At 39.7% G+C, this 9,619-nt stretch overlaps 1 protein-coding gene across 1 annotated transcript in view; it reads left to right on the top strand.

Annotated features, from left to right (window-relative positions):
- Positions 1 to 2,099: 2,099 nt before the first annotated feature.
- The window catches only part of LOC103367132 (dystrobrevin beta-like), a gene marked incomplete at its 3' end in the record, with an annotated part of 31,809 nt that continues 24,289 nt past the window's right edge, over positions 2,100 to 9,619 (top strand). The window contains exons 1-5 of the mRNA XM_008295060.1: positions 2,100 to 2,127; positions 4,138 to 4,178; positions 6,504 to 6,571; positions 6,801 to 6,881; positions 7,012 to 7,225. Of these exons, the coding sequence (XP_008293282.1) occupies positions 6,505 to 6,571; positions 6,801 to 6,881; positions 7,012 to 7,225 (362 nt within the window). The remainder of the gene's footprint in view (positions 2,128 to 4,137; positions 4,179 to 6,503; positions 6,572 to 6,800; positions 6,882 to 7,011; positions 7,226 to 9,619) is intronic.

Here is a 9,619-nt window from a genome sequence, read left to right as displayed (position 1 = left end):
CAGGTTCTCTATCTGGTGAGGCTCGGTCCAGGCCAACCACCAGAACCTTAACCACAGTGTGATGCGGCGAATCGTCTTCCTCCATTCACCCCATTCTTCATTTAATATGTGTCCTGAGGAGTTTATTTCTTGATTATTATTTATGTGTCATTTTTATTTTTTTAATCCTTTTTTTTTCAGTTTTGTTCTCAATAATGTTCTCACCTGCGCATTTGATGGGTTAAAGCAGTTACATTCACATGTAGTCTATAGAACATAATGAAGGTAAGCTGCAGCTTTGGTGACAGATAGAAATTGTTTTGGTGGAACACTGGCATGCAGGGAGACAAGCACTGTGATTAAAATGGATAATCCACCACAAAAAAACTAGCAGCGCTGCTTTACTTGCACGATGCAAATCCTCTGCAAAATTGTTGTTGTTTCCTGTTGTGAAGAAAACGATTACACACAGATAACAAAAGGAGGGAGAATGCTGCCTGAACGGCATCATACAGGCAGCGAGACGGACTCATTCACATAAACCATTGTTCCTCCTGGCCTTTAATAAAAAAGAGTACTTTAAAAATGATTGTATCTGATCATATATATATTATATACTGAGTGAAATTAAACATTTTATTGTGTTAAACTATGTTGCTCAGTCTTATTATGGTTGCTTTTTTTTCTGCTGCAGCATTTCTGACCAACATCTGGCTCTTTTGTGCCACATTTAAATGCTGAAGTTTCCCTTTAAATCCAAATAAATGTGTGTTTTCAGTCTGCTGTGCTGAGAAGGAGTCTAGTGCACCTTTAACCAGTATGAGGGGTTGCTTACATCTGCATCCTACATCAGGTGAGCCGCATTAATTCACATTAAACCCTTATTGAAAACCTCATTTAAAGATAATAGATAATTATATATTGACTGACATAAAACGTTTCATTTTGTTACATTTTCAGCTGTATTGCTCAGTCTTAGTGTGATTGTTATTTATTGCCTTTTCCAGAATTCTACGTACCCCAGCTTTAATCTTAAATGGGAATATAGAAGAAGGGAAATGCATTGTGGGAAATGTAGGATGAAATGTTTCTGGAGCTTTGACTGACTCGACAGTAAAAGTCAGGACAAGTTATTTCTGCTGCAGCACTGATGACCAACATCTGTCTCATTTGCACCACATTAAGTTGCTCAAGTTGCCCTTTAAATCCAAATGAAGATGCTGTCGAGCTGTTGATTTGCATTATGGGAAATGTATGCTCAAGTATTTCTGGAGCTTGACAGGACACCTTGAGCATCATGTTTGAAGAATTGCTTTTGTGACACATTAAGATGCTGACATTTCCCTTTAAATCCAAATAAATGTGTGTTTTCAGTCTGCTGTGCTGAACAGTCCGGTGCACCTTTACTCAGCATCAGCGGTTTCTTATACCTGCATCCTACATCCAGTGAATCAGACTAATTCACAATAAACCTGTTTTCGCCGAGCTTTTAATAAAAAGGTCATTTAAAATTAACAAATTATATTTTGATTGAAGTAAAAAATTTTGTGTTGCGATTTTGAGCTTTATTTCTCAGTCTGGCTTTGGTTGTTTTTGCCTTTTCCAGATTTTTGCATACCCCAGCTTTAATCTTAAAAGGAACTATTGAAGGAGGGAAGATGCTGCTGATTTGCATTATGGGAAATGTATGCTCAAGTATTTCTGGAGCTTGACAGGACATCTTGAGAATCATTTTTGACCAATCTCTTTTGTGCCACATTAAAATGCTGACGTTTCCCTTTAAATCCAAATAAATTTGTGCTTTCAGTCTGTTGTGTTGAGGATCAGAACTGGGAGCAGCAGCACTAACAGTAGTAGTCTGGTGCGCCTTTAACCAGCGTGCGTGCGCACATGCGTAAAGTGTAGTAGGTGTCCGCGCATGGCATCTCGGCGCCTCCTGCGCTCTGCCGTCCTCTGCCGCTGGGTCGCTGGTGATGCCGAGCGTAGCGGGGCGCTCGTACATTTCTGTGTGCGGCTACAACCGCAGTTGCCAAGACTGAATGAGACGGAGGGGAAGGAGCTGGAAATCTGATGATGGATGGTCCGAGCTGTTCCTCATCGGCCGGACAGCTGTAACGTCGGCGGAGACACGCGTGGATTTAATCAAAGGTGAGAGTGCGGCTGTGAATCACGGAGGAAATATCCCCCTTATTCACCCTGTACCACTTATCCTCCCCATCTGATGCTGCTGCTGCTGCTGCTGCTGCCGCCGAGGAGGAGGATGATGATGCTCTAAACGCAACCTGCGTGATTTTCCTCCGGTAAAGGCCAGTTTCCCTCCTCTGCCTCCTCGAAGCTCCGTTTGAAAAAGATGCTGGATCGCTATTGTTTGTTGAGGATGAAGGAGTGAGGAAAAAAATGTATCACGACACACAATTCCCATTGCGGAAATAAGGTAAATAGGCAGTTAAATCAGCAATATGGCTGCGTTTGTGGCTCCAGAAGTGTTTTTTTTTTTTTTTCTGAAGTGTTGCAGTCGCTCAGTGTGAGAATTAAAGGCTCGTAGAAACGGAGAAGTGAATGATATCAGCGGCGGGGAGATACTGCAGTAACCGAGTCCTTATGTTGACTCGCGTCAAAGGATGTTGTCATTACCTCGAAGCTGAAGGTGCGGTTACAGTAGAGGGGGAAAAAACACAGAAAATGCACCTTTGCTGGCCTGTAATGATGCACTGACTCCAGCACAGAGGTCTAACATTGGAATCAGAATGACTGTTTGTGTGCAAATGAATCCAGAGTTTTATCACAGTGATCATCACACTGGCTGTTGGATTCCTTTTGTCATGAATTATTGAAAACTTGCTTCCTTATCTTACATTAAAAAAAAAAGAACTTCTGCTTACATTTTCTTCCCTCCGAACACACTGAGAAAAAATTCCTTTTAGTTGCCTACTCATGAATTTCACAGGCTGAATATTTACAATGAACCATTGTGTGTTATTCTGCTGACATGTGCCTGTTGGGTCTCCCACTGCATCGCAAATGTTTTCTCAGCAGGCTCAAAAAAAAAATGTCCAAAAATAGTTTGGCTTGTGCTCTATTTAACATATCATTGGGTGGACTTTATCCAAAGTGTCTCTGCACCCTACATGTGTGACATTTTTGCCCTGGCGATTTTTGCTCCAAAGAGCCGCAGTTGTGTTTAAAAAATCATAATTGAAGTGGTTTATTGCTGCCTTGAAATGCAGCCATATCTGCTGCTGGTGATATGAGCTGAGGATGAGTCAATCAGGCGCTCAAAAGAAGAAGAAAAAAAAAGAAGAAGCAGAAAATCAATCATTTATAAAACATGTTCGTTTGGTTTATCAGAAGCTTTTTTTCTCAGAAGGGGAGTTTGGGTTGTTGGTGGGAGGAAAGCAAAGGTGTCACCTTGAACTGTAGGAAATCACAAAGGCAAGAGGATGATTTGGTTTTAAAAATGAGCATTAGCTTTAATCATAACATCTGCTGCTGAGAGTCCAGCAATTAAAAACACAAGTTTTTTTTTTTGGCTGGGAAAGAGTCTCAGTCATAACATCAGTGTGAGGAGAGACTCTGTAGATGGGAAATAAAACTATCTATATGTAGTGAGAGCAGCCTTCCTGAATCTTGTTTGGTCACGCTCTGCTGACCGGCTGATCCCCCCGGTCAGCGAACGCATCCTGCATGGGATCCAGACGTGTTCTGGGAAGGATGCTCGGACAGTCCAGAGATTCCTCCCGGCGCTCATCAGTCATTGGCCGGCCGTAATGTGCCTCCGCGTCCGTCATCATTAAGCGGCTCCTTTCGCAGCTCAGTCGGTGTCATTAGCCCACAAGGATGCAAGTGGCTGCTGAGCGGGATGTCATGGAGAATTACCATTTGCAGAGACCACAGGCGCTGGAGAGCTCCCCAGCCGGGCCTCACTGATATCTCTGTACAGGAGGAGAAAGAAGGAAAGAAAGAAAGAGTGGAGGGGAGAGGAGGGGGGGGAGTAAAAGCACAAATTGAGAGTTAATGAAGTCCTTGAAGGAGCCAGAGAGCTGAGGTGTTAATTACTTATTTAAAAGTCAACCATGAGCAGCTTATCTCTGAGAGCAACGGCGACATCAACTCCAAAGTCCACTAACATTTGTCATTGTGTCTCCTTCTTCTTCACAGGGTTCAGGGCTTCACTTTGTTTGACATTCAGGCAGCAGCAGGTAAGAGCTCCTCCATCCTCAGTGTGGCTTCGAGAATCAAGCATCGCATAACGTCTTGATGAATTCAGATCCATTGATTCTGAGCTGCACACCAACCGAATGCACCCGTTTCAAGCAAAAAAAACTGACTTGTTGCACAACATCCAAAGCCCCGAGGACACTTTTTTGAAGAAAGAGTGAATAAAGGAATGAAACCTGTGGTGTTTCAAAGAGCATTTTTCTCTCACAAGTATGACTTAAAGCAAAAAAAAAAAAAAAAAACAGGCTTTTTGAAGACGCACAACAAAGTGTTCAACAGATGTGGATTCTTTTTGGTATTAAAGAGATGAGGGACCAGGATGATGTCTGAATCATTACAACTAATTGTTGGTGATTAGTAAACAGCATTACAAAAACAGCTTTTCTTTTATTCCTGCAGCTCGGTGTAACGCTAAATACGTCCTGTCAGCATGTTTTAAAGGAATAGCTTCGGGCTTTTTCGGGCAGGAATATTATTATATCTATCAGCCAGGTGCAGATGCCAGGAAGTTAGAAAAAAAAAACCATCCAGCACACCCTAAAACCACCACTGGTCATATTTGCGTTCTGTTTTTTTTTGTGCCGATTAGATTAAAAAAAAAAAAAAAAAAAGTTAATTACGGGAGCTTTGGAGGTCACACAGCGTGTTGTTTCCATCGTTTTCAGTCTTCAGCTGCTGGCTGTAGATTCATATGAGGAAGCTTATTCGCTCACATATTTATATGCAAGAAGGGAACGAGGGCATTTCCCATAATGTTGAGCTACTGCTTCGACCTTAATCATAAAGAAACAGCATTATTTATTCGTTTTGTGCCCGGTCCAGTCTGATTATTAGCGTGGGCTTTTAACCCTCTGAACCCTGAGCAGGTTTATTTGCTCCTGTTATATTTTTTATTCACTATTAGCTCATTTTTCACTGCAACATAAAGTCCTGCACCTCGATGGAAACGGCACAAGCATGACTAGAGGAAGAAAGAACTCAGAAAGGTCTTCAGTGTAGAGAAAACTGATTATAGTGCCGTAAATCTGAAAAAAAAGAAGAAAGATGACATTCTTTGAAACAGCTGGAATCATCATCCAACGTTTGGTTAAATGCCCACATGTTATCAACACTGAAAAAAATCTGTATTTATTCTGTTATTCATTTATTTTTTTTTACCTTTACTCTTTACACTCTATGTATTTTAATACTTAAACAGCTGATTTTCAAAAACAGATAACTCCATGTTTGTAGATGTTCAGAAAACATATTTTTTTGTTTGCTTATCAATCAAACTGAAGTTGATTTGACTCAGTAGAAATGACAAAAATAGAGATGACTTAAGTTTGATTGATATTATCTCAGGTGGAAGATGGAAAAGGGGGTTTTCTGAAGGTTTGTGAAGATGGAGTTATCTGGTTTTGCAACGAACTCGTCAGTTAATTTTTAATTACCTTCCATACTTGTCTACTATCTGCTCTGTTTAAACACATCCTGCAGTTCAGCTGAAACATCTCTGAATTTTTGCCACATGTATGTTGTTTGCAGCTGAGTCATTCATGGCTTTTCTGCAGCACTGAGGATACACAGAATTTTTTGTTTTTTACCAAATGTGGTTTTTGCAAACGGCTCGTTTTTGCCGATATTTTAAAATAAGAATAGATTTTTGATAAAATATCCTGATTTTTTAGCTCAGATTTGGATCATTTTTGCAACAGAACAGAACAACAATGCAAATGAGTAGTTCAAGGCCCTTTAGAAAGTTGGAAATCTAACAATTCTTCCTGTTTGTATCGCGTCTGACTCTGATTAATTGTTTCATTTAGTTTTTTTTTCATTTTTAAAGATAGCATGCCTTTCCAACCAGCCTGCAGGTTTTGCGGTTCAGAGGGTTAAACAGATTTAATTTCACATCATGTTTATGTTTCACAAAGGAACTAGCTACTGGGATGACTAACAAAGTCCTTGATTCACCGGATGAATTATCAGGATAAGAGAACGTTCTGTACGTTGTTAGCGCGCTCTGATTCAAGAGTTCATCGGTGGGTTTCATTCACTTATTCCAACCACGTAGCAGATCCCTCCTCCATTGATAAAACATTGCACACATGAACACCAGACTCTTGTTCCGTTTTGTTGTGTCCACAGAAATCGTATATGTATCTGTTACATCTCTCCACTTCCTTCAGCTGCATGTGCTGAATGTAAATGACTCGTATCTTATCTGAATAACTTTGGACAATGAAGGGAGCTGTGTGATGCATTTATTAGCATGCCGCTGTCTGAAGAGTTGAACGCCGCATGCTCTGCTGTTTGATGTGCCACAGGATGATCGAGGAAGGCAGCAAACGAGGCAAGGCCATGGTGGAGAAGAGACAGCTCTTCATGGAAATGAGTGAGTGGAGTCGACTGAGAGAAAATCTCTTTTCACTATCTATAGTCAGCTCGTGTGATTCTTTGACTGGCTGGAAGTTGCACAGGAGATGCGTGGTCCCTCGCACGTGTGAGCCCTCCCACACGGAGGCAGTTTGGAAAGCTTTCATTTGATTTCATTGAACTGCCATCTGAGAGCATTTTGTAGTAGATTTGTCACGACTGGTTTTCTGGGTTTTTTTGTTTCGCAGGAGCTCAGAACTTTGACGTTATCAGACTGTCGACTTACAGGACTGCCTGCAAACTCCGGTTTGTGCAGAAGAGATGCAACCGTAAGTAGATTCCTAAAGATTTTCCTCCTCTATTCAGCTCTCATGACACAGTGAAAGCAGCCGAATCATTTGTTTAAACATGGACCTAATTGATTGCACTCTGTCTGTTTCTCCCTCCCCCCCCTCACAGTTCATTTGGTGGATGTCTGGAACATGATCGAAGCCTTTCGTGACAACGGGCTCAACACACTGGACCACAACGCCGAGATCAATGTCTCGCGGCTGGAGACCATCCTGTCTTCCATCTACTACCAGCTCAACAAGCGGCTGCCCACCACCCACCAGATCAATGTGGAGCAGTCCATCGGGCTGCTGCTCAACTTCATGGTGGCCACGTATGACAGGTAGGAGACACAGAGGGGCAGTCTGGAGGTGGAGACTCCCACAATCCTTCTTTGTTTGGTCAGAAGTCAGAGCAAACATGGACGATAACTCACTTATGTTGGGTTAAATGTTCATAGGTGCATCGTAGCATGTAGCAGCCAGTCTGACATTCTCAAAAAAATATATATTTTCTGTAAATTCAAATATTTTTCTGCTCGCTGGAAATCAATACAGCACCTTAAATGCTAACAAACAAACAAATTTAAGTTAATTCAGGTATTTATCGTCGCCTACAAGAAAATTAAAACAACAAAAACATCAAAAGAGTGGAGCATAAATGGACATTAAGAAGTGTTCAATCAGTCAGTCAGACTTTATTCATGTAGCACTTTTCATGCTAATGAAATGTAAAACAAAGTGCTTTACTGATGAAAGGAATAAAAATGCAATAAAACGACCAGATAAGTAATAAGACTATGAAGTAATTAAATAAATAAAATATCTGTTATTAAAATAGAGATAGACAGGTGAAGGGCGAAAGAGAAGTCAAAATTCATTAAAAACAGAATCATAAAGTAATAAAAATAAAGTAATAAACGATACATTGAGTAGACTAAACTATTTATATAAGTGAATAAATAAATGAATTGATAAATACAATTAATTCTGCCAAGAGTAATAATTAAATAAAATCCATTTAGTCATTTATAAGTAGTAGGTCTTGAGTTTTTCTTTAAAAACATCATGCAAAATTTAGTAAAAATGAGAGTAAACATAAGATTAAGTTTTAGCTTGTGCAGGCCTGTGTAGTTTATTTAAATAAAATGCATGAAGTCAATAAAAATCTGCATCCACAGCACCAAATGTTTGGAAAATCTGGGTCTGACATGAAGACAGGACGTCAAATCTGTGTGATTTGGAGACATTTTCCTGCACGTGTTGTCAGGTGATGGCGTCACTTAAAGCTAATGAAGCCTTGTTAAAGATGGACGTGCATGGCCAGCTCGTTATTCTGTTGCATATTTACATCCAGAATACAGTCTTACTCCACATCAGCACAGTGGACAGGGAGCGGGTAAAGTATTAGGGAGACAGAAATGTGTATTTTTAACTTCTGTCAGCACCGAGATCAGGATTTTAGAGATATTGAGGTCATGAGTCAAAATCCAACCCCTAGACACCAATAAGGCTCTCTGAGATTGTTTCATTATTGGGATTGTTCGTACTTTATGTGCTGGGTTTTATCTAACAGACGAGCTCAAAGGAAATGCACTTAACCAGCCAACTACAATATGAATCCATTTATTATGCAGAAACTATTATTTTTCTCCTGTGTGAGGATTTGCTGCTGCTCTTTGGCTTATCTTTGAGAAGACTTCCTCACTTTGAAATTTGAATAAAATGAATGTCACAGAACAGTTGTCTTTATATTCTAAGCTGTAATTAATATCATTATGCACTCCCCTGCCACTTTACGAGTCGGCTTTCTGTTGTTCTTGAGGTGGGTAATGTGGTGGCGGTGTGCCGGACTGCATTACATTTAAAAGTGTTGCTAATCAGAGTCAGAATCAGAAACACTTTATTGATCCCTGAAGGCAAATTGCTTTCGTTACAGTTGCTTCCGTTCAAGTCTTAGAAATTTGAGCAGTCGAGAAAATAAATAAATAGGTAAAGCAAGATTAACACAAGTAGAAAAATATGTCGTCAAATATAATCACAAGTAGAAAAGTAAAAGCCTAAAATATAAAAATGTGCTTTATAATAAGAAAATAAAATGAAAGTATACAGTGTGATAAATAGTAAAGGCGTTATAATTGTGTTGTTGCACATTGTTGCGAGTGAATTCGACAAGTGAATATGAGTTAAAATATTTTTATTTTAATAATGTTTTAATGATATTTTGTCCATCCAATTAAAATACACGAGGGAGGCAAAATATTAGGAACACCGTTACACAATAATAAAGATAAAGTAGAATCATCTTCTTTTTGACAACAAAACTTAAAGTATAGAAGCATCGTAAAATTGAATTTATGTCAGAACTGTTTTTGCATCAGATTTCACAATAAAAGCACCAAACAAAGTGGCTGATGAGTGTAAAATATAGTACAAGTTGTATTTTTTTTCTCCCAGGAAATTCTATAAAATAGCTTTTTAATAAATTACAGACACATACAATGCAGTTTTAGCATTTTAGCATCACAAAAATAAAATCCCTCTCCATCTTAAAAACATACTGCCCTAAAAGGAGAATCCATGTACATTATAACTGTGCAAATATCCACAAAGGATAGAAAAAAAGGCTGCTGTGTAAAATAAGCACCTATCAGCCGGAGTAACCCCGGCAGTGTTTTACTGTACATCCCTCCTCTTAATGCCTCCTCAGTGCTGGAGGGCCCAGACGCTGTGCATCC

This window comes from Stegastes partitus, unplaced genomic scaffold (genome assembly GCF_000690725.1).
Source record: "Stegastes partitus isolate 25-593 unplaced genomic scaffold, Stegastes_partitus-1.0.2 Scaffold1017, whole genome shotgun sequence".
NCBI classification, from domain to species: Eukaryota; Metazoa; Chordata; class Actinopteri; family Pomacentridae; genus Stegastes; species Stegastes partitus.
This window is presented reverse-complemented; position numbering and strand designations above follow the sequence as displayed.